The sequence below is a fragment of the Ornithorhynchus anatinus genome, chromosome 12 (assembly GCF_004115215.2).
Source record: "Ornithorhynchus anatinus isolate Pmale09 chromosome 12, mOrnAna1.pri.v4, whole genome shotgun sequence".
NCBI lineage: Eukaryota > Metazoa > Chordata > Mammalia > Monotremata > Ornithorhynchidae > Ornithorhynchus > Ornithorhynchus anatinus.
In genome coordinates, this window is record NC_041739.1 from 51223323 (window position 1) to 51248014 (window position 24692).

General features: G+C 46.8%; 1 protein-coding gene across 2 annotated transcripts in view; it reads left to right on the plus strand.

Annotated features, from left to right (window-relative positions):
* UNC5C (unc-5 netrin receptor C) overlaps positions 1-24692 on the plus strand; it is a 245796-nt gene that overhangs the window by 206595 nt on the left and 14509 nt on the right. The window contains exons 8-13 of one of the 2 annotated variants that reach the window (XM_029076389.2): positions 6607-6663; positions 8862-9053; positions 9934-10275; positions 12094-12181; positions 15064-15232; positions 19549-19782. In XM_029076389.2, the coding sequence (XP_028932222.1) occupies positions 6607-6663; positions 8862-9053; positions 9934-10275; positions 12094-12181; positions 15064-15232; positions 19549-19782 (1082 nt within the window). The remainder of the gene's footprint in view (positions 1-6606; positions 6664-8861; positions 9054-9933; positions 10276-12093; positions 12182-15063; positions 15233-19548; positions 19783-24692) is intronic. The other variant, XM_029076390.2, reaches the window with a different exon arrangement.

Sequence of the window (24692 nt, forward strand, 5' to 3'; positions counted from 1 at the left end):
TGCTTCTCCAGATGAACCAAACAAGATACTTACTAAAGAGCAAATGTGGCGCCTGACCTCAGGTCATCATTCCTTATGATTTGGAGCATCACAAAGCAACAGGCTCTTCTGACCGTCCTGCCCATGCAGGCAATTTCCCCATGCCCAGTTCCCAGAATGCAAGTGGAGAAAGCCTATTTCAGACTGCAGCTCATGGTTTAAAATGAAAAATAGGCCTAATACCCAGACTCCTTGAGCTGAAATAGGAATATAATATTTATAAAAGTGAGCAGAAGGCTGCAATCATTGCTCTACAGCAAGACATTAAAAATTCATCAACAGAAAACCTGAGAATGCCAACCCTAAACCTCCTTCATTGAGGGAGAGCTTTGTGTCTTCCACAGTATTGCTTTCTGGGTAGGTTTTGTAAGGACTAAGCCTTCTGCAAGTTAGACACAGGTAATAATCATGTTTGGGAGTCTGCAGCTGGGGAAAAGAGAAGCTTTCAAATTCCATGAAATTCACATTAGTGAAATTCTTTTTCTCCACCTGTTCACTTTGAGAGGATGATTGTTCAGAGTCTTTTCCTAATGCGGTCACTGCCTGTTTGAGAAATTAAAAGCGCCGTTAAGGGGATTAAGGTATTTACAGGTAAACCGGTCTCTTCCTCTGTTCTGTCACCTATACCTTGTTACCTTCTCTCTGTTCTTCCCTATGGTATTCCTGTGTGAAATTTCTTCTCTTAAAGAAACTATCTTAGTGCCTTTTATAAGGTTTTATAAGGTTTTTCTCCCCAAACCTTGTGGTCTTATTCTCACCTAGAAGTTACAAACAGTATTCATGGTTTTATTGAATGTTTGCTGGATGCCAGGCACTGTTCTAAGCACTTGGAAAAGTCTAACAAAAGCAGAAGACCCATTCCCTGCCTAGAAGACATTTGCACTCTACTCAATGAATCAATCAAAACACTGTACTAAGTGTTTGCCTTTCCTGCCCACAGTGAGCTTACAGTTTAGAGGGAGGGACAAGTATTAATATAAATCAATAAATTATGGATTTGTACCTAAGTTCTACTGGGATGGGAAAGGGGATGAATAAAGGGAGCTAGTCAGGGTGACGTAGAAGGAAGGGGAAGAAAAGGAAGTGAGGGCATAGTCAGGGAAGGCCTCTTGGAGGAGGTGTGCCTTAATAATGCTTTAAAGGTGGGGAGAGTAATTGTTTGTCAGAGATGCAGAGGGAGGGTGTTCCAGGCCAGAGGCAGGATGTGGGTGAGATGTCAGTAATGCAGTAGATGAGAATGAGATACAGTGAGTAGATTAGCATTAGAGGAGGGAAGTGTGTGGGCTAGATTGGAGTAGGAGAGTAGTGAGGAGAGGTCGGAGAGGGCAATGTGATTGAGTGTTTTGAAGCCAATGGTAAGGCGTTTCTGTTTGATATGGAGGGGCATGGGCAACCACTGGAGGTTCTTGAGGAGTGGGAATCATGGACTGAACATTATTGTAGAAAAATGATCCAGGCAGCAGAGTGAAGTATGGATTGGATTGGAGTAGGGAGAGACAGAAGGCAGGGAGGTCAACAAGGAGGCCGATACAGTAATCAAGATGGGATAGGATAAGTGTCCTCTTTCTTCTGGCCAACTATTCATTCTCCATGTTAATCTCATCGGTTTTGACGCCACTGCCGGATGACCGACACTTTATCCCCACAGCATTTTCCATCAAACAACCTAATTTTATCATCCTGCATCTTTGGAGGATTACAAGAACATCCATCCTACTGCTTTTCATTTCATTGTCACCCAGCCTGTTAAATGTCTTTTTCTTCACTGATTACATTTGTAAAAGGTCTCCGAGCCCAGCTTCACTGTGGCTGAGAAGAGGATAGAGTTGAATAAGAAACCTTGAAATAACTACACCAGTGTGAAGTAGCCTAAGGATATTAGTGAATTTCCCAGGGCAGCCAAACTGTACATAGTGGTTTCTGGATTCCAGGTCTGTTGAGGGTGTCAGATGAGCTTGTGAGGTGAAAGAACGCGGTGAAGAAGTCTTGGTATTGCACTCTTGTCTTTCATGCTGCCTGACTGTATCTGAAGTGTACAGTGCAGTGTGAAACCACATTGGGATTCATGCAGTTTATGGTTGGCCATATTTTTCAGTAGTCTGTCCAGAAGGTTTCTGTGTAGAACCTGACCAACCAAGTGAAGTGGTGAGATTTCCTAGTAGTTTCCTCAGGCAGCTCTCTTCCCTGGTAAGTCCCTTGACATCTTTGAAGCTCTTTGGCATTTCCTCAGGGTTCCAAATGTCGAGGAAGAGCCCGTGCAGATGACTGAAAATGAGACCCCTGTTAGCTAATAGATGTCTGCATAAATTTCTGAATCCAAGGGCTTCACCATTTTCCGTGGTTTTTACTGTTGGAATTACTTCCTCAGAATTGGGTATCGAGAGGCAATTCACAATCTGGCCAGCTTTTAGGGTACTTTGAAGAGACTTTCCTCAGTGGTACTATTTGTACCAAGATTCCCTCTCCATCTGTGTGATGAGGTTGGCCTTTGGTAATGGCATGAGGCCTTAAAATCATCTCTATCGATGAGTTCATAGCTCTTGGCTTAGGGGCAGTCAACGTAGCTCACAGTTCAAATTAGGGTTACTGATATTTTTTTAATGGTGCTGAGTTGCTCACTGTGTGCCAAACATTGTGCTAATCGCTGGGTTAGATCCTAGATAATGCGGTTGGACACAGTCCCTGTCCCACACAGGGCTCACAATCTTAATCCCAGTTTTAGAGTTGAGGTGCCCGAAGCACAGAGATATGAAGTGACTAACCCAAGGTCACACAGATAGTGGTGGAGCTAGGATTGGAACACAACTCCCTCCCTCTCACCTTATTAAAACCATCGCCCCTGCCCTCCTCCCTTCCTTAACTTCTATTTTTAACCACTCAATCTCCAATGGCTCCTTCCCTGCTGCCTTCAAACATGCCCACGTCTCCCCCATCCTAAAAAAACCCGCTCTTGACCCCACTTCCCCTTCCAGTTCCCCTTCCAGTTCCCCTTCCCCTTCGTCCTATCTCCCTACTACCCTTCCTTTCCAAAATCCTAGAATGAGTCATCTACAATCGCTGCTTAGAATTCCTTAACTCCCATTCTCTCCTGGACCCCCTCCAATCTGGTTTCCGTCCCCTCCACTCTACCGAGACTGCTCTCTCTACGGTCACCCATGACCTCCTTCTTGCCAAATCCAATGGCTCCTACTCCATTCTAATCCTCCTTGACCTCTCTGCTGCCTTTGACACTGTCGACCATCCCCTCCTCCTCCATACCTTATCTCACCTTGGCTTCACGGACTCCGTCCTCTCCTGGTTCTCCTCTTACCTCTCTGGCCGGTCATTTTCAGTCTCCTTCGCTGGCGCCTCCTCCCCCTCCCATCCTTTAACTGTTGGAGTTCCTCAAGGGTCAGTTCTCGGCCCTCTTCTGTTCTCCATTTACACTCACTCCCTCGATGAATTCATTTGCTCTCACAGCTTTGACTACCATCTCTACGCAGATGACATGCAGATCTACATCTCCGCCCCGTCCTCTCCCCGTCCCTTCAGGCTCGCATCTCCTCCTGCCTCCGGGACGTCTCCACCTGGATGTCGGCCTGCCACCTAAAACTCAACATGAGCAAGACTGAGCTCCTCATCTTCCCTCCCGAACCCGGTCCTCTCCCAGACTTCTCTATCACCGTGGATGGCACGACCATCCTTCCCGTCTCTCAGGCCCGCAATCTCGGTGTCATCCTTGACTCGTCTCTCTCGTTCACCCCACACATCCTATCTGTTACCAAGACCTGCCGGTTTCACCTTTACAATATCGCCAAGATCCGCCCTTTCCTCTCCACCCAAACGGCTACCTTACTGCTACGGGCTCTCGTTATATCCCGGCTAGACTACTGTGTCAGCCTTCTCTCTGACCTCTCTTCCTCCTCTCTCGCCCCACTCCAGTCTATTCTTCACTCCGCTGCCCGGCTCATCTTCCTGCAGAAACGATCTGGGCATGTCACTCCCCTTCTTAAACAACTCCAGTGGTTGCCTATCAACCTCCGCTCCAAACAAAAACTCCTCACTCTAGGCTTCAAGGCTCTACATCACCTTGCCCCTTCCTACCTCTCCTCCCTTCTCTCTTTCTACCGCCCACCCCGCACGCTCCACTCCTCCGCCGCCCACCCCCTCACCATCCCTCGGTCTCGCCTATCCCGCTGTCAACCCCTGGGCCACGTCCTCCCGCGGTCCTGGAACGCCCTCCCTCCTCACCTCCGCCAAACTGATTCTCTTCCCCTCTTCAAAACCCTACTTAAAACTCACCTCCTCCAAGAGGCCTTCCCAGACTGAGCTCCTCTTCTCCCTCTACTCCCTCTACCACCCCCCCTTCACCTCTCCGCAGTAAACCTTCTTTTCCCCCTTTCCCTCTGCTCCTCCCCCTCTCCCTTCCCATCCCCTCAGCACTGTACTCGTCCGCTCAACTGTATAAATTTCCATTACCCTATTTATTTTGTTAATGAATTGTACATTGCCTTGATTCTATTTAGTTGCCGTTGTTTTTACGAGATGTTCTTCCCCTTGACTCTATTTATTGCCATTGTTCTTGTCTGTCCGTCTCCCCCGATTAGACTGTAAGCCCGTCAAACGGCAGGGACTGTCTCTATCTGTTGCCGACTTGTTCATTCCAAGCGCTTAGTACAGTGCTCTGCACATAGTAAGTGCTCAATAAATACTATTGAATGAATGAACTCCCATGGCTCCCAGGATCTTTCCACTTGGCCACACTGAATCTCAGTATTCTAGTAATAATGATGGAATTTATTCGCTCTGGGGTAGATACAGGACAGATATATTGGACATAGTCTCTGTCCGACATGGGACTCACTGGCTTGAAAAAGGAAAAGTAGGGACTTTCTTCCCAAGGTATAGATGAGGAAATTGAGTCACAGAGAGGTTGTGATTGGCCCCAAGGTCATACAGTAGGCCAGTGGTGGAACCAGGACTAGAATCCCGGGCTTCTGACTACTCGACCATGGCTGTTTTCAGTTTCTTGCTACTGTAAAGCCATTAAACATTGAAATCCCTTTTTCTCTTTGTCGTATCTAGGAAACCATGGCCTTCTGCAGATTCTCCTTTAAAATTAGCCCACCTGCTCTCAAAAACAAATCAACTCCCTAATAATTGTTTCTCATGTGGTGAAGTTTTTCCACAAGGGGCTTTAGATTGCTGGAACTAAAAAGCTGCCCCTTGTCTAATTAGGGAGTTTTCATGACTTTCCAATCTTACTTAGCCTCTACTGCAGTCACTCATGGAACTGCAAAGTGGGTCTTCATTGAGAAGTAAACAAGTCACTGTAGTTTTTATAAAGGAAATAATTACAGGACTAAACTTCGAACCAGTCTGTCTCTCTGCCCCTTGCCCTTTGACTTCTCTGCCCTCTGCAGGACTTCCTGTGTCCTTTTAGAACATTCTCTCTCTTCAAGGTATATTATCTCAAGAATGCTAGGCTTTCTGATCAATTTCTATTTTATTTTAGAGCTGTCTGCCCTCTAGAGTCTACCCCTTCCTTGTGGAAGTTGCAGCATGAAAAACAGAACCAGACAAGTTAGGGACACAGTGTTCCTATAGTATAGTTCTGGAGTTCCAATTTGGTCAAATACTTCCTCCCAAACTGTCTCCATATTTTGTTTTATGTTGTGTTCAGTATTTATTTATTCATTTTATTTATTTATTTATTTATTTATTTATTTATTTATTTATTTATTTTAGAATGTTCAAAAGGAAAGGAAAAGAACCCTGTAATGCGATTTACCTAATTACAGATGGAGTTATGATTTTGCCCCTACCTCTGTAAAGTTTTGTGGGTTTTTTTTAATAGCCTGATCTTTAACCTCTCATTGAACTTCTGAGATTTCAAATCTAAACCACACATTTTCCATTTTGCTGACAAACTCTCGCTCCCTCCATGACACCTATTGGACTCTTATTATCCCGCTGTCCTGCATTTTGGAAAATGACATGACATGGTGCTAATGAGGTGGCAGAAAAGGCTGATGCCCCCTACAGGAAAAGGGAGCCGTCAGAGGATGCTTCCCCTGCCTCCACACTCAGTCTGGAAAATGGATATTTAACCTTTGACCGATACCTTCAGCGGTAGCTGTCCAACGACAAGCTGCTATCATTAAATAGTTTTTGGGTTTTGGGGTTTTTTTTTTCCATTTAGAGCCCTATTTACTATGTCCTGGGAATTAAAACATATGGCAAAGGGAGAGGAAAAAGATTTTCCATATGCTAATGACCCTTGATGTCTGAAATAAATTAGATCCATTAGAGTTTATGCTCAATAAAAGAAAGACTTTAAGCACTCCAAAGTTAGTGACTCGAGACCAGTTTTGGCTTGGAAATTCAATCTGCCTACTTATTAATTCTTAGTGAGGCTGTGGACCAGACAGGAAATGCAAAATCATAATTCTGGACTGGATCAAAATCTTAAAGTGCCAGGGTTTCTTTTCCTCTTCTTTTAATTATGCCGTTTTTCATGCTTCCCATTTTGTTCCCCTCATTAATTTGATTTTGTTCCCATTTTGGTATAATTTCTTTCTTTTCAAGGTTTAAATTATCCCATTTCAACCGAACAGCGAACCCAGAATGAATATGGATTCTCTTGTAAGTTCAATGGATGATTTTTATGCTGTTGGATGATCCTTTGATGTGATTTCTCTTCCCATTACCCTGCCTCCCCTCAGTTTCCTTTTTCATGATTCACAAACAAGTCCTAGAAATGAGAGCCTGATATTTTCTGATATTTTCCACAGAGATCCTGCTGGCTTGAAAGGGAAATGGGTCAGCTAGATTTTGCTAAATGAAGCCAATGTCAGATTCTGCCATTATGCTGCTAATAAAATGGGAAAGTCAGTAGCTTATATTCAGCCATCAGAGGCTCAAAGTCTTTCTTAGAGCTCACCTCCTCCAGGAGGCCTTCCTCAATTAAGCGCCAATCTCCCCATCTGCTATGCCCCCAATGTCACTTCAGCCATGCCACCTAAACACTTTAGTCACCATAGTTACCACAAGCCGTATAGCCCTTAGGTATATAATCATATACTCTGTGCAAGCAGTTTGTGTCTGCCTACACTGCTAGTCTGAAGGTCAGTCAGTTGTATTTATCAAGTACTTATTGTGTGTAGAACACGGTACTAAGCACTTGGGAGAGTACACTGTAACATGCATTCCTGCCCACAACGAGTTTATAGTCTAGAGGGAAAGTTTTATTTGCATTGGCCAGCAGCTATGCTAACCACTACGAACTCAAGGGCAGGGAGCTTGTCTTTAGCTTATTTTGCCCTTCTCCAAAAGTGATTATCTGCATGCATTCAGTGCTCCATAAATACTGCTGATTGATTAATTATAGTACTTGTTAAATGTTTGCTATGTGCCAAGCCTTATTGCAAGCACTGGGGTAGATACAAGTTGATCAGGTTGGACACAGTCCCTCTTCCACGTGGGGTTCACAGTCTTAAGTAGGAGAAAGTGGAATTTATTCTGCTTTTGACAGATTGGATAACTGAGGTACAGCGAAGTTAAGTGATTTTCCAGGTCACCCAGCAGGCAAGAGGCAGAACCGGAGTTAGTAAACAGGTCCTTCCTCTGACTCCCAGATCCATGCTCTTTCCACTAGGCTACAGTGCTTTTCTGCTCTGTTGACCAAAAATCACTGGTCTCTGTTTGCTGGTTCATTAACAGAGTGAAAGAGTGGGGAAAGTACCTTCTGGCTGGGGATGTGGGTCCCATTGGCAGACCCTCCCCAACCCCCAGAGTTGTGGAGGTCAGTGCAGAGGCACTGCGGGTATGTATGATGTCACCAGCTTCCAGTTGTCACCTCCACAACAGGAAGGTGCTGTCTTGGCAAACTTCTTTCCTGGGCTATAAAATCAATGGATAAAGCACGTGAGGAGCCCCTAGATTGTGTCTGAGAGAGTGCAGTAGAGTTAGAAGAAATGATTCCTGCCCTAGATTGACCTTTCCCTATCCCAGTGCTTAGAACAGGGTTTGATATTTAGTAGGTGCTTACTTAACAGGAACCATAAAACCCCCAAAAAAAACCAGAAAAAAAAGGAGCTTGAGGTCTAGCTGATGCTTACAAACGTTCTAGAAATTTTCTCCACACAAGGGAGTTAGCTGGGATTGATGGAGCAGGCCCAGCTCATCTCTACAGAAGGAGGAGTTCTCAGAAAGGAACCCATCTTCCCGGATCATGACACCTTGGAGGTGGGCCTGCCTGGGTGGTTCTCCTAAAGCATTCAGACTGAGGCCAGGGACCCCGATGTTTGTTTTCTTTAGCTCAACTGTGCTTTCCCGGTGGGGTGGGGAAGGGGAGGGAGAGGCCTGGCAGAGTGACCTTGATGACTTGGAATGAGACTTAGGAAAATATTCTAACTCAGTAAAATGCCCCGATTCAGAACGCAGCAGGCATTTCAGAGAGCCTGTTTGTGTTGCTTTTTAGGTTTAAAAAGGAGCATCTGTGAAGTCGAAGCCTCTTTTTACCCCATGTCCCGTGAAATGAGCAGAGCTCTTCTTTTCCAGAGATGCAGCGTGATGTGTAGCTTATTTAGCTAAAAGTTCTTTACGAGCCCAGTTATAAACGCCCGCTCTGCTGCCTAGTTACAAGATAGAGTGGTGGGTAAATAAGTAAAGAGTGAGAAAGGATTGAGAGAGAAATCCAAGATCAGTTTCCCCTGAAAGGGCGCCATTCTGGGATCAGGGTTTGGAAATGGATTTGGATTTTTGGGAATGGGGTCCAGAGGAAACAAGCAATGGGGAGGTGGAGGCAACTAATCAGGTGTTCTTTCTCTTGTCCTCCACAGCGGCTCCCGATTCAGACGATGTGGCCCTCTACGTGGGGATAGTCATAGCGGTGATTGTGTGCCTGGCCATCTCAGCCGTTGTGGCCCTCTTTGTGTACCGGAAGAACCACCGGGACTTCGAGTCTGACATCATCGACTCATCGGCTCTCAACGGGGGATTCCAGCCAGTCAATATCAAGGCCGCACGGCAAGGTGAAGGGTCTGAATGGCTTCCGGATTTCTTCCGGGGGCCCTGGGGCCCTCCCAACCAGGCTGTTCCTTCGGGAAGGAGGGGAGAGGTAGACACACTGTCATTTTGCAGGAGAATTATAAGGTATTTAAGTGCTTACTGTGTGCCCAGCATTAGAGTAAATACGAGGTGAGCACATCAGACCCGGTCCCTGTACTGTGTGGGGCTCACGGGCTAAGAACTAGGAGGAAGAGTGATATCAACTCTCTGTTTTCCCAATAAGGCACAAAGAAGTAACTTGCCTAAGTTCACACAACAAACAAGTGGCAGAGCCAATATTTGATCCCGGGTCCTTTATATCTGAGTCCAGGTGCTTTCCATCATCCCAGAGTTTTAACCGTTCTTGAGGGGAGGGAAAAGTAGGAAAAGAGAGCAAAAGGAAGAAGCAGAGACAGAGGGAGGGTGTCCTTGGGACTTTTTCAAAATCCGGTATCATTTGGGTCAGAGGGATTGATTGCTGGTCCGTGAGAAACCGTGCCAACTACTTAACCATGCCACTCTGTGTCCTGCAGGAGATCAGGGAAGCCAAATCTGCCCTGCTAATTAAAATAATTGTGGCATCTATAAAAGACTTACTTCTTGCCATGTACTGTCCTAAGTGTTGAGGTGAATACAAGATAATCAAATTAGACACGGCCCCTGTCCCACATGGGGCTCACAGTCCAAGTGGGAGGGAGAACCAGCATTGGATCCCCATTTTACAGGTGAGGTAGCTGAGGCAGGTGGCACAGTTGTGATTAGAAATCAGTTCTTCTGTCTCCAGGTACTTTCTGGGCTGGAATCGCTCATGAGGGGTGAGGGGAGAGGGATGGGACTGAATTTCCATTTCCTCTTCCACTCCAGATCTCCTGGCTGTGCCTCCCGATCTCACCTCCGCAGCCGCCCTGTATCGCGGCCCCGTCTACGCCCTGCACGACGTCTCTGACAAAATCCCGATGACCAACTCGCCCATCCTGGACCCCCTGCCCAACCTGAAAATCAAAGTCTTTAACACCTCGGGCTCTGTCACCCCTCAGGATGAGCTGGCCGACTTCACAGCCAAGCTGTCTCCTCAGATGACCCAATCTTTGCTGGACGAGACCCTCAACATGAAGAACCAGAGCCTCGCCCGCCAGACGGACCCCTCCTGCACCGCCTTTGGCTCCTTTAACTCCCTCGGGGGCCATCTTGTCATCCCCAACTCAGGTGAAACTCCTAGGGTGAAATCGCCGAAGGAATGTTGGGAAACTCAAGCCTTGCTGGACTGTTTTCTTCTGTAGGTTGGGAGATATGAAAGCAGATTTTCTTCATAATAATAATAGTGGTATATGTTAAGGTCATAATGTGTGCAGAACACTGTAGTAAGCATCTGGGAGAGCACAATATAACTGACACATTTCCTGCCCACAATGAGCTTACAGTGTAAAGGGGGAGGAGACAGACATTAATAGAGATAAACTACAGATATGTGCTTAAGTGCTGTGGGGCTGGGAGGGGCATAAATAAAGGGAGCAAGTCAGGGTGATGCAGAAGGGAGTGGTAGAAAATGAAATGAGGGTTTAGGGAAGTTCTTCTGAAGGAGGTGTGCCTTTAATAAGGATTTAAAGGTGGGACGAGTAATTGTCTTTTGGATATGGGGAGGGGCCAGAGACAGGATGTGGGCAAGGGATTGGCAAATTACACCACATTTAGCAATGATTGGGTGGTTTTTAGATTTTACCTGAGAATCAGCTGAGGAAAAGTTCTCAGGAAGATGTGCAAAGTGGAACCTGTAAGAGAGAGTCTGTTGATTGAAAGTATTTGTTGATCAATGATAATGATGCTGCCAGTTGGAGGGGTATAAATGGCTTCCTGGAAAAGACCTAGTAACTCACAATTAAACTTCAGCAACATTAGCCTACCAACGTAGAGGCTGGGAAGATAAAGCAGGTTTGAGGGCCTTGTTCATCAAAAGCCAGTCATTCAATCATACTTATTAACTGCTTACCGTGTGCTGAGCACTGTGAGCACTGTATTTAAGGCTGGGGAAAGTGTAATACAACAAAATAACAGACACATTCCCTGCCCACAACTAGCTTACAGCCCAGATGGGGAGACAGCCATTAATGTAAATAAATGACATAAATGTGTATGTAAATGCTGTGAGGCTGGGAGGGGTGATTGTTGTCAGAGTGGCACCCAGGATTCCCCAAACCGAAACCATGACCTTGATCCACCATCCTGGGTCACAGCCTGTGGAGATGCCAAATGGTCAATACCTCGGTTGGGTCCACAAGGTCCATGAAACCTGACACTGACCAGTTAGCTGAATCCTCTCCTAGATGCCTGGCTTCCATTACCTCCAGATTTCCCTGGAGAAAAGCTCTCTCGTTCTGGCTCAGGTTTGGGAAGGATTGATTTGGTGTTTTATTTAAATCAGAAATGCCAGTGAAGGTGCCCCAGTCCAGCTGCAGGGTGTTTTATGAGGAATGGTTTCTTGGTTTTCTTTACCTATACGAGGCAAACAACCATGGGCCTGTTTCTCAACCAATACAAAAGAATATAATCTGATTAGTAGTGGGGATAGTGATACTTCTTGAGCACCTTCCAGTTCAGTGTACTGTACTAAGCTCTTGGCAGGGAGGTACTTTTTCCACCCACTCAGAGCTTATACTCAAAAGTGGGAATTCTTCCCCTTAAGTAATACAACTAAAGAAGCAGCATGGTCTACTCCCTAGAGCACAGGACTGGGAGTCAGAAGGACTTGGGTCCTAATCCCAGCTCCGCCACTTGTGTGCTGTTTGACCTTAGGCATTTCACTTCTCAAGGCCTTAGTTACCTCATTTGTAAAATGGGGATTCAGACTGTGAGTTCCATGTGGGACAGGCACTATGTCCAACCTGATTAGCTTAAATCTAGTCCAGAGTTTAGTAGAGTGCCTGGCACATTCATACCATTAAAAAACTGCAGCTATAAGGCAGCGGGAAGCAGAAAAGCTGTGTCTATGGTGAAGTGATCAGGTGTCTTTCTCTTCTCTTGGAACAGGAGTGAGCTTGTTGATCCCCGCTGGGGCGATACCACAAGGAAGAGTCTACGAGATGTACGTCACCGTCCACCGGAAGGAGAACATGAGGTAAATGCTGCACTTTGCAGGCACTGGTTATGAGAGAGGAGATTGAAAACACCAGCAGTCGCCTGGGTGTTTAAAGCCCAGCTTATGGCCTGTTCTAGTGTCTTTCAGATGGAGGTAAGCCTGTCTACAAACTGTATTTCATCGAAGTATTTATTAAACACTTAGTGTGTGCAGAGTACTGAACTAAGTGCTTGGGAGAGTACAATTCAATAGAGTTGGTAGACATAGTCCCTGCCCACAAGGAGGTCGCAGTCTAGAAAGGGAGACACACATTGATATAAATAAATAAATTATGGATGTGTATTGTGGGGACCAAGGGTGGGGTGAATAAAGGATACAAGTCTAAGTGCAGGGGTAACATAGAAGGGAATGGGAGAAGAATAAATGAGGGCTTAGTTGGGAAAGACCTCTTGGAGGAGATGTGCCTTCCATATGACTTTAAAAGTGAGAAGAGCGATGGCCTATCAAATAAGAAGGGGGCAGGCTTTCAAGCCCAAGGTTGGAATCATCTGTACATGTGTGCTCTATTTTTGACCATTTGGGTTGGAAATATTTTTATGCTTGTCTGTCCCAATTGGAATGTAAGTTCCTTATGGACTGGGAATGGGTCGCTTTGTGATTCTTTATTTCCCAGGTGCCTAGTACAGTTCAGTACACCAGTTGAGTATTCAATAAGTAATATTCAGTATTACTAATATTATACTGTAAGTAGTGGAGAGCAGCATGGCCAAGTCGAAAGAGCTCAGGTCTAGGAGTCAGAGAACCTGGGGGTCTAATCTTAGTTTTGCCAGTTGCTTGCTGTGTGAATTGGGCAAATCGATTTATTCACTATGCCTCAGTTTTCTCATCTGTAAAATGGGGATTAAATGCCTGCTCTCACCCCTATGAAGACTGGCTCGCTCCTATGTAGACTGTACCTACATCGATGAGGTTGGGACTTTTTTTTTCCCCACAACTCAACATTAGAAAAGAAATTATTTGTGCTGTTTGAGGTCACAATCTTTAGGGTGAATACAAAGGTGCCATCTGTTTCTGCCTTGAGATACCCTTTCTCGCTATTAGATTGGAACAGAGCTTTGATGTCTGTGGTCTCTTTGGTAATCACCCTGTATCTAACCTAAGGGCTCTACCTCCCTCCTGGATTTTTGACTAGGGTTGGAGGGTCTTCGATGCCCTAAGGGGGCTGCTGGCTTTATTATGGAGTACTTGAATGAATAACTCAACTACTGTATATAAAACTGGCTCCAAGGAAGCCGTATATTGTGAATCAATGAGAGAAGGGTTAAAAGTTAATCGCCATCTAATAGCTCGCTGACTATGGGGGAGAAATAGTTGATGTCTTTTAAATATTTCTAATTAGTCTTGTGTTCTTTCCACTGAAAGTGGCAGTTGGTAATATTATTGCTTAATGAGTCTTAGCAGTGGGGTTTCTCCCTGGAAGCAGACAATTCATTTCTCTGCTACTGCCCCCTAGTCCCCTTAATTTTAGGCAACAGTGAGAGTGAGGCGCTGCGGTACCTACCCCCAGCATTCCATCTGTTCCCGGGAATTTTCTTAAGGATCCAAATCCACCAGGATTCTGGAGTTAGAGTTCTGTCCACAGTGAGGGGACGCCCTGAGGAAAGTGCCCAATTCTCCACTTGTTTCCATTCTCCAGGCCTCACTTTAGTCAGGCCATCCCCTTTATTGAGCACCTACCATGTTCAGACCACTGTACTAAGTGCTTGGGAGAAAACACTACAACACAGTTGGTAGACATGTTCCCTGCTCGTTAAGATACTCATCCTCGGGGTGACTCCCTCAAAATGAAAATATTAAAAGAATCGACTCATAAGACCCTTTTCGATGGGTTAATTTCTACCTCATTCATTCAGTCATATTTCTTGAGCGCTTACTATGTGCAAAGCGCTGTACTAAGCATTTGGGAGAGTACAGTATAACCACAAACAGACACATTCCCTGTCCACAATGAATTTTACCTCTCAGAAATTCTCTGAAGTGGCTGGGGAAGTATAGTCCTCCAAATCCTATCAGTTCTGCCCTTAGGTCCTGCAATTCTCTGACTTCAGCTCAGTGCCTGAAGGATCATTCATTCATTCAATTGTATTTATTGAGCGCTTACTGTGTGCAGAGCACGGTACTAAGTGCTTGTAAAATACAGTTCAGCAATAAAGAGAGAGAATCCCTGCCCAGACCAGGTTTACAGTCTAGAAGCGGGGAGACAGACATCAACACAAGTAAACGGGCATCAATGTAAATAAATAGAATTATAGATATATAGACATCAAAACAAGTAAAGAGACAACAATATAAATAAATAGAATTATAGTTAATAACAATATAGGGCAAGGGGGAAAAGCAAAGGGAGTGAGTCAAGGTGACACGGAAGGGAGGAGGAGCGGAGGAAAAAGGGGCTTAGTCTGGGATCGGTCAATCAGTACATACCCTGAATGTAGACTGTAAGCTTGTGTAGGCAGGGAATGTGTCTGTTGTAATATACTCTTTAGTAATAATAATAATAATGATGGCACTTGTTAAGTGCTTACTATGTGCCAAACACTGTTCTAAAGTGCTGGGGTAGATACAAGATAATCAGGTTGTCCCACATGGGGCTCAGTCTTAATCCCCATTTTACAGATAAAGTAACTGAGGCACAGCGAAGTGACTTGCCTGAAGTCACATAGCAGACAACTAGAAGAGCTGGGATTAGAACCCGTGACCTTCTGACTCCCAAGCCTGTGCTCAATCCACTACACCACGCTGCTTCTCTACAGCTTGGATAGAGCTAGAGGAAGTCTCTGGAAATGCGAAAGGCCGAGGAATTGCCCTCTGGTATACTCCTCTGGTTGGCTAACCTCTTTCCACCATCTCCTCCCTCCCAGGCCTCCCGTGGAAGACAACCAAACACTTTTGACTCCGGTGGTGAGCTGCGGTCCTCCGGGTGCCCTGCTGACCCGGCCAGTCATTCTGACTATGCACCACTGTGCAGAGCCCAACCCCGATGACTGGAAGATCCAGCTCAAGAAGCAGACACCACAAGGGCCATGGGAGGTGAGTGCCCTGGCATATCCTAGGGCGGCCACATGGGGCTATCAGAGTGCTGGGGTCGGGGTGCGGGGGTGGTCCCCGGAAGCCCAGGGGTGTGTGTGGCCTTGGGTAAGTCACTTAGCCTTCCCCACGTAGGCCCTCATTTCCTCTTCTCCCATGCCCTTCTGCGCCACCCTGGCACTTGGATTTGCACCCTTTATTCACCCCTTCTTCAGCCTCGCAGCACTTATATACGTATCCATAATTTATTTACATTAACGTCTGTCTCCCCCTCTAGTCTGTAAGCTCATTTTTGGCAGGGAACATATCTACCAGCTCTGTTATATTGTTCCCTCTCAAGTGCTTAATACAGTGCTCTGGACACAGTAAACCCTAAATAAATATCAAAGATAGCTCTGCTATGCATCAGTTTACTCATCTGTAAAATGGGGACTAAATACTACTTCTCCCTCTCCCTTAGAGTGTGTACTCTATGAGGAACAGGACACTCAATAAATACCCCGATTGACACTACTAATAGTGCAGGTCCTCTTTCTCTGCGGTTGCCTCCATCGTGACTTCTATAGGAGACGGTACAATTAATTAATGCACTAATTACACTACAACTTTTCATTTACAACCTAAGGGCTAATTAATTATGGATGAAAATGCCATTTTTACTATTTAAGCTTTTAAAATAGAAGAATCAAACCCATAGTAAATGCCCCATCATTTTAAAGGAAGGCACCATAGTGAAAATGACTTTTTGAATATTATCTTGGCAAAATGCTTTTACAGGGAACGATTATTAAAACCCTGCAGAGGTTTCAGGAATGGTGAGCAGCTGCTAAAAGCTATGTTCATGATTTGAGTTTAAATATTCAGGAGACTAATTCTAGCATTTTCCTCCTTCCCCAGTGATTGTGTTTCATTGGGGGGGGAAGTTCTTGAGGTGAAACCCAGAGCGCCTTGAGTTTAGCATGTACCTTACCATTACCCCAGATCTCAAAATGTGAAACAAGGAGAAACTACCCAGATAATGGCTGAACATCTTGGGAAAATACTGACAAATTAGTGAGGTTCTAGTCCCAGCTCTGTCATCGGCCTGCCGTGTGACCTTGGGCAAGTTACTTAACCTCTCCGACTGTGCTCAGAGCCTCAGAACAGCAGCTCCCAGCCCAGATCCATTGAACAGAATCTGGGGGCTCAGGTGAGAGTCTGCATTGTCTGGAATTCGGGGGAGCATCTTCTCAAACACCGACTCCAGGGGATGGCGATGTCTGGATAGTGGTGGGTGTCAACTCTCCCAGTGACTCATTGTCCTCGTTGCATTCAACACAACTCCCACAGTCTGATAGTCAAACAATTGTATTTATTGAGCACTTACTGTGTGCAGTGCACTGTACTGAACACTTGGGAGAGGACAATATAACAATATAACAGACCCATTCCCTTCCCACAATGAGCTTACAGTATAGAGCTGACAGCAATCAATCACTGGAATTTATTGAGTGCTTACTAGGTGTGGAGTACTGTACAAAGAACTTGGGCAAGTACAGTGTAGTGGAGTTAGTAGATCTGCTCCCTGCCTTCAAGAAGCTTCCAGGCCACCTGGTGGAAACCTCTATTCCGGCTGCAGAATCTGTGCTGGGAGAGGGGATGGGGGATTCAGCTGGAAGGGTGTGGAAGGTTCTGTGCCACTTGGTCCTTTCTGCCAGCGTGAACCACTCCCTCTCCATGGCCCTGATAATAATAATGATAATTATGGTATTTGTTAAGGACTTACCATGTTCCAAGCACTGTTCCAAATGCTGGGGTAGATATAAGGTAATCAGGTTGTCCCACGAGGGGCTCATAGTCTTAATCCCCATTTTGCAGACGTGGTAACTGAGGTACAGAGAAGTTAAGTGGCTTGCCGAAGGTCACACAGCAGACAAGAGGAGGAGCTGGGATTAAAACCCACCTCCTCTGACTCTCAAGCCCATGCTCTTTCCACTAAACCATGCTGCCTCAGCCCTAGCTTTTTCCCAATCCTCCTTTCCTTTTAGGCTAGGGAAAACCAGGGTGGATCTTAATGGTTTGGAAATTCCCCATTCTTCTAATAATATTCATTTCTCTTAATCCCCTCCAATGTGCCAAACACTGTGCTGAGTGCTGGGGTAGGTACAATGTAACCAGATTAAAAGGATTGATTGATTGAAAATATGGACAGGGTAGGGAGAGAGAGGGACTGAACTGGAGAGGATGTCTCTCTCTCTCCCCCAAACCTTGGCACCCCCTTAAACTGAGATCGCCATGTAGGACAGGGACTCTGATACAATTTGCATTATATCTACCTCAGCGCTGAGTACAGTGATTGGCACAGAGTAAACACTTAGCAAATACAATTATTATTATTGATTTAGCCCCTACTGTATTCAAAGCACAGTGCTTAGCACATAGTAAGTGCCTAATAAATGCCATCATTATTATTATAAGTATTTGGGACAGTACAGTGGAATTAATAGAATCCCTAGCCTCAAGAAGCTTGCACTCCTTATGGGTTTTTAGGGGAAGTGGGGTTGTTCTAGAACTTTGCTCCCCAAAAATTAATCCTCCTCTTATCTCTGAGACAATATACAAAATCAAGCCGGGAGTGGATTTCTTTTATTTGTTGATGGTTAGTGGTATTTCAGGGACCTTTTCTTCTGAGCCAAAGAGAGAAGTTTCAACATAAAACATCCAAACTCATAAACAATGGCATTTGAGTGGTTACTTTGTGTCAAGCACTGTACTAAGTGCTTGGGAGAATACAATACAGTAGAGTTAGTAAATATGTTCCCTGCCCACAAGGAGTTTTCAGTCTAGAGGGGCACTTGTCCCTGTAGTAGTGGTCTCTATTAAGCACCTATGGAGTGCAATACACTGTACTAAGCATCTGGGAAAGTCCCATAGAGCATGTCAAACTGGATGCCAGGAAGAGTGAGGTGGAGGGAGGCTGTCCTGTTAGAAAAGGCCTGGACAATCAGGAGAAAGGTGCCATCCAGCCCTGGGCCAATGGGGAGCCTAAAAGATAGTGCAGCATCCTTTGCTGGAAGTCAGAGATGGGGCAGAATGACTAGGGGCAGAATGACTACTAACAGGCATGGGCCTGGTGGAAAGAGCATGAAATGAGGCGTAGAGAGACCTGGGTTCGAATTCCGACTCTGCCACTGGTCTGCGGTGTGACCTTGTTTAAGTCCCTTAACCTCTCTGGACCTCCGTAAAATGGGAATAAGATGCCTGCTCTCCTTGCCTCTCGGGCAGCAAGCCTTGTGTGAGATGGGGACTGTGTCCATCTGATGATCTAGTACAGACACCAGCGTGGAACACAGTGTTCGGCCCATAGCAAGCACTAGATGAAAGTGTGGCCTAGTGGAAAGACCGTGGACTTGAGTTCTAATTCTGACTCTACCATTTGCTTGCTGTGTGACCTTGGGTGAGTCACTTAACTTCTCTGAACATCAGTTACTTCATCTGTAAAATGGGGATCAAAACTGTGAGTCCCACTCAGGATAACCTGATTACCTTCTATTTACCCCAACGCTTAGAACAATACTATAAGCACATAGTAAGCGCTTAACAAATGCCATGCTTATACAGTGAGCCCCATGTTGGATGGGGATTGGGTCCAATCTCCAACCTGATTGGCTTGAATCTACCCCAATACTTAGAATAGTGCTTGACATATAGTAAGCACTTAGAAAACACCAGAGTAATATGCATGGCCCACTGCATATAGCATGAGCTTGGGAATCAGAAGGATCTGGTTTCTAATGCCGGCTCTAACACTCGTCTGCTGTGTGACCTTAGGCAAGTCACTTCACTTCTCTGTGCCTCAATTACCTCATCTGTAAAATGGGGAATAAGACTATGAGCCTCATGTGGGACATGGACTGTTTCCAACTTGATTAGCTTGTATCTACCCAGCACCTAGAACAGTGCCTGGCACACAGTAAGGGCTTAATAAATTCCTTTAAAAAAAAACCCCAAAAATAACAATCATGGAACATGTCTACCAACACTGTTAGGTTGTACTCCCCCTTTGGACTGTGAGTTTGGTGTAGGCAGGGAACGTATCTGTTTATTGTTCTACTATACTCTTCTGAGCTCTTTGTACAGTGTTTTGCACACACTAAGTGCTCAATGCAATTGAATGAATGAATGAATGAATGAATGAATGAATGAGTGGAGTGCTGTGGACACAGTAAGAGCCCACTGAATATGACTGATGGATTGAGGATCAGTTAATCCGACCCTCTAGCCAACCCTGGCCAACGTGGCGGCGGTGGCGGGCGGTGACGGTGTCCTCTGTCCCCCAGGACGTGGTGGTGGTGGGCGAGGAAAACTTCACCACGCCGTGCTATGTCCAGCTGGATGCGGAGGGCTGCCACATCCTCACCGAGACGCTGGGCACCTACGCTCTGCTGGGACAGGCCACCACCAAGGCGGCCGCCAAGAGGCTCACGCTGGCCCTCTTCGGGCCGCTCGTCTGTTCGGCCCTCGACTACAGCATCCGCGTCTACTGCCTGGATGACACTCGGGACGCCTTGAAGGTAACCTCCGCGACTAGGGGACCGCCCGATGGGAAGAACCCAGGTTCGGGTTCTGATCCTGGTTCTACCACTTACATTACTTGTTAAGCACTTACTATGTGCCAAGCACTTTTCTAAGCGCTGGGATAGATCACGCTAATCCGGCTGTCACAGTCCCTGTCCTACATGGGGCTCACAGTCTTAATCCCCATTTTACAGATGAGAGAACTGAGACCCAGCAGCATTAAGCGACTCACCCAGGTCACACAGCAGATATGTGGCAGAATCAGAATTAGAACCCAGGTCCCTCTGATTCCCAGGTGTTCTATCCATTATGCAAACTGTTTCTCTTGCCTGCTGTGTTATCTGGGGGAACTCACTTGACTCCTCTGTGCCTTGGTTTCCTTAGCTGTAAAATGGGGATTCGATAACTCTTCCCTTCCTTCTTAGCCTGTGATCTCTATATGGGGATCTCATATCTATCCCAGCACCTCATGCAGGGCTTGGCACTTGGCGGGCATTTAACGAGTAGCATAATTATTATTATTAATTGATTTTTATAATTATCATTTTATAATTGATATGATAATTGATTGTTATAATCTGGGATGATGGCTGGGTGGGTGGAAGTGTGTGCTTATGGGGAGGGTTGGGGGCATCGAGGCTTGTTTGCAGTCCAGACCCCGCCCACCTCCCTTCCTCCAGAGCCAGGTAAAGATTCCTCAACTGAACTAGGTTAGTCCTGCTTCCTGTCCCTCCCTTTCCATGCTCGTATGTATCTCATGGCAGAGAGAGCCACTGAGTCCAGGGTAGAGAGAGCGGGTTGAGCTCTTCCCTCTCTTCCTTGCTTTTGTGCGACCCGCTCGCCCCGCTGTTCTTGCAGCTCGCCCCTGACCGGATCGACCCCGACCGGCACAAGGGCTCTGGGATTTTTGCATTATTAAAAGGCCATAAGGTGCAAGAGAGCCTCGTTCTTTATTCATGTATTTTTAATGCTAAGTGTCAGCTCCCCAGAGTTAGCGAATCTATAAACGTCTCCTTGTAAATAGTTTGATCCCTGACAAGAGAAGCCCTTTGGTGATTTTCTTTTTCCCTGCTTACTCTGGCATAACCTCTTCGCAATGGGGATTCTTCCCAACTTGGCAATTTGCCCTTGTTCTCTCCCTCCCCCCACCCCAACGTTAAGATCAAATACTCTGGAATTGGACTTGCCATGATCTGATGGGTGTCTCTGTCCGTGTAGATGGGCAGACTGGCCTTTTGGAAAAAAATTCTAAACTCCTTATAGTTTTCAAAGCCCTTAAAACCTTGACCTCTTCCTACTTCACCTCCTTTTCAAATGGTGGTTTCACTGTGGGGCTGAGGGTGGTGTGACTATCAAGTGCTCAAAGGATACAGATCCAAGGGCATAGGTGTCATAGAAGGGGAGGAGGAGAAAGGAGAGCTTAGTCAGGGAAGGCCTCTTGGAGGAGATGGGATTTTAATAAGGCTTTGAAGGCGGGGAGAGGGATTGTCAGATATGAAGAGGGAAGGGGTTCCAGGCCAGATGAAGGATTTGGGGGAGGGGTCAGTGAGGAGATAGACGAGCTGGAGGTACAGTGAGTAGGTTGGTGTGGGAACAGCTAAGCGTGTGGGCTGGGTTATAGTAGGAACTCTGCAATGGGAGGTAAGAGGGAGATTGTTGGATTTCATTAAAGTCAATGTTGAGGAATTTCTGTTTGCTGAGGAAGTGGATGGGCAACGATCGGAGGTTCTTGAGGAGGAAACGTGGACTGAATGGCTTCTGGCAACCAGTACGGGACTCTGCTGAAAGCAGAGCACACAGGGAAGCAGCGTGGCTTAGTGGAAAGAGCACAAGACTAGGAGTCAGAGGATCTGGGTTCTAATGCTGGCTCCACCGCTTACCTGATGTGTGACCTTAAGCAAGTAACCTAAATTATCTCTGCCTCGCTTTCCTCATCTGTACAGTGGGGATTCAATTCCTGTTCTCTCTTCTACTTGGATGGATTCCCATGTGGGACAGGGACTGTACCCGATCTGATTATCTTGTCCCAGTGTTCAGTCAGTCAATCATATTTATTGAGCATTTTCAGTGTGCAGAACACTGTAATAATAATCTTGGTATTTGTTAAGCGCTTACTATGTGCAGAGCACTGTTCTAAGCACTGGGGGAGATACAGGGGAATCAGGCTGTCCCACGGGAGGCTCACAGTTAATCCCCATTTGACAGTTGAGGTAACTGAGGCACAGAGAAGTTAAGTGACTTGCCCACAGTCACACAGCTGACAAGTGGCAGAGCTGGGATTCAAACTCATGATCTCTGACTTCCAAGCCTGGGCTCTTTCCACTGAACCATGCTGCTTCTCTGACACTGTACTAAGTGCTTGGGTGAGTACGAGCCCTTCTTTCCTCTTCTCCCCCCCCCTTCTGTCACCCTGACCTTCTGACTTTATTCATTCTCCCTCCCAGCCCTTCAGCACTTATGTAAGTATCTGTAATTTATTTATTTATATTAGTATCTGTCTCCCTCTCTAAACTGAAAGCTTGTTGTGGGCAGAGAATGTGTCTGTTTATTATTATAGTGTCATCTTCCAAGCCCTTAGTACTTACCACACAGTAATCGCTCAGTAAATACAATTGAATGAATGAATACAGTGCTTGGTATAGAATAAGCCCTTAATAGTAATAATAATAGTTATTATTACTATTATTATCCAGAACAGGGGTCTGCACACAGCAGGGGGCCCAGCTGGTGTTGATTGTATCAAGCTTCAGCCAGATTGATGTAGGCCAACCAGACCTGCATGGGTAAAAAGCTGTTTGTTACCCCCTGCAGACAATCTGTTTTTCTCCAAGTAAAGTTCCAAGTCATGCCTCCTGGATCTAAGAGGCTCTGGGTCCCTCCTGGGCATCGTGTGTGGCCAGAATGCCTCTCCTCAGGCCTGGAGTTGTGCCCATTGGGGCCGTAGGGGAGGCAGGCCAGGCCGGGCTGGGCCCAGCGGGTTCTGAGCACATGGAGCCACCCAGCCTACAGGGAGGAGGCCAAGCGGCCAGGCGGCCCTGCTGGGCCAGAGCTGCAGCTGACGGGGCTCTCGGCAGGGGAGACTGAAAGCCCGGATGGAACGGGGGCGGTGGCCAGACCAGATAGCCCCGGGAGGGGCTATCGATGGTGCCTTCTTCCACTGGCCCCTTTCCAGAGGGCAGGGGCAGCTGGTCCCGGGCTGGGGCTCCAGGAAAGGGTACGTCCCGCAGCACCCATGTCAGGTGGCCGGAGGAGGATCAGAAGGAGGCCAGGCTGGGCGGCCCATCCCAGCAACCAGGTTTCAAAGTCAAGGAATGGCCACCCCTTCCCTGTCAGGGGTTCCTTTTTATTCAATCATATTTAGTGAGCACTTACTGTGTGCAGAGCACTGTTCTAAGTGCTTGGGAGAGGATAATATAACAATAAACTGACACACTCCCTGCCCACAACGAGCTTACAGTCTACAGGGGGAGACAGACATTAGTATAAATACATTTCCAATATGTAAGTGAGTGCAGTGGGGTTCGATGTGGGAGCAAGTCAGGGTGGCGGAGAAGGTAGTAGGAGAAGAAGAAAGGAGGGTTTAGTCAGGGAAGGCTCCTGGGAGGAGATATGCCTTCAATAAGGTTTTTGAAGGGGGGGAGAGTAATTGTCTGTTGGATTTGAGGAGGGAGGGTGTTCCAGGCCAGAGGTAGGACATCTACTCTGGGACTCACAGATGCCAGCTCCCTGACTCCCCTCGCTGAAGCAGAGGTTGGCCGGAAGAGCGAAGGAGAGATTGTTCTCAGCTCAGGCAGCAGTAGCCCAGCCAGAAGGGACTGGCTTCCCAGACCCACAGGTCTGTACCTCTGTTCCTCCTTCAGGGGGTTCAGCTGAGCGCTGAGGTGCTGGGGAGAATGGCAGCAGCTCCTGTGGCCTCCTGGGCTTCCTCAGTCGGCCACGTGGCCGGCCGGAAGGAAGGCCTCACTCCAGTTCTGAAGAGCGGGGGCCCAGGTTCCCAGGGAGGGCAGTGGAAGAGGGGAAGAAAAAGGCTTTCCCCAATAAAGTGCCATCTCTCCTCATCCTCCCGCTGCCTTGGGGAGTGAAGTCAGGGCGGAGAAAAGACAGGAGCCGGCACGGAGCCCGAGGCCCTGCTTCCCGCCAGTCGGAGCCCCAAACCTGCCAGCTCGGAGACGGGGCCGAAGCTTCCCGCCACCGGGGGGTCCATCTGTCTGGTCGGGCGAAGAGCCCACAACCAGCTGGACGATGCCCTGACATCTCCGTCAGCTGGGCCTCCCGCGGCCAGGAGGCTCTGCCCCTTAGCAACACCGACTCCCCGGCCAATGGAGATGAAGGGCAGTGAGGAGAATTGAGATCCACGGATGCCTTCCGGACTCCTTTTCGGCCCAGCGTTACCGTCATCTTGCCCACCTAGGCCTTGCAAGCCTCTCTCTGCCCACCATCCAGGGGGTGCTGGCACGAGGAAATGGACTAAGGGGAGGTTCAGTCGGTCAGCCAATCTTATTTATTGAGCACTTACTGAGTGCAGAGCACTGTATTAAATGCTCAGGAGAGGACAAGATAATATAACAAGCTGACAGTCTAGATGACTGTACAGAGATGTACAGGGCATGACCTAGTAGATAGAGCAAGGTATAGGAGTCAGAGGACCTGGGTTGTAATCCCAGCTCTGCCACGTGCCTGTTCTTGTGAACTTGGGCAGTCACTTAACTCCTCCGTACCTCAGTTACTTCACCTGTAAAACGGGGATTCAGTAACAACTCTCCCTTACTTTAGTAACAACTCTCCCTCCTACTTAGGCTGTGAGCCCCATCAGGGATTGTGTCTGACCTAATCACCTTGGATCTACACCAGCACTTCATACAGTGGTCGGTGCAGAGTTGAGTGCCTAACAAATATCACAATTCTT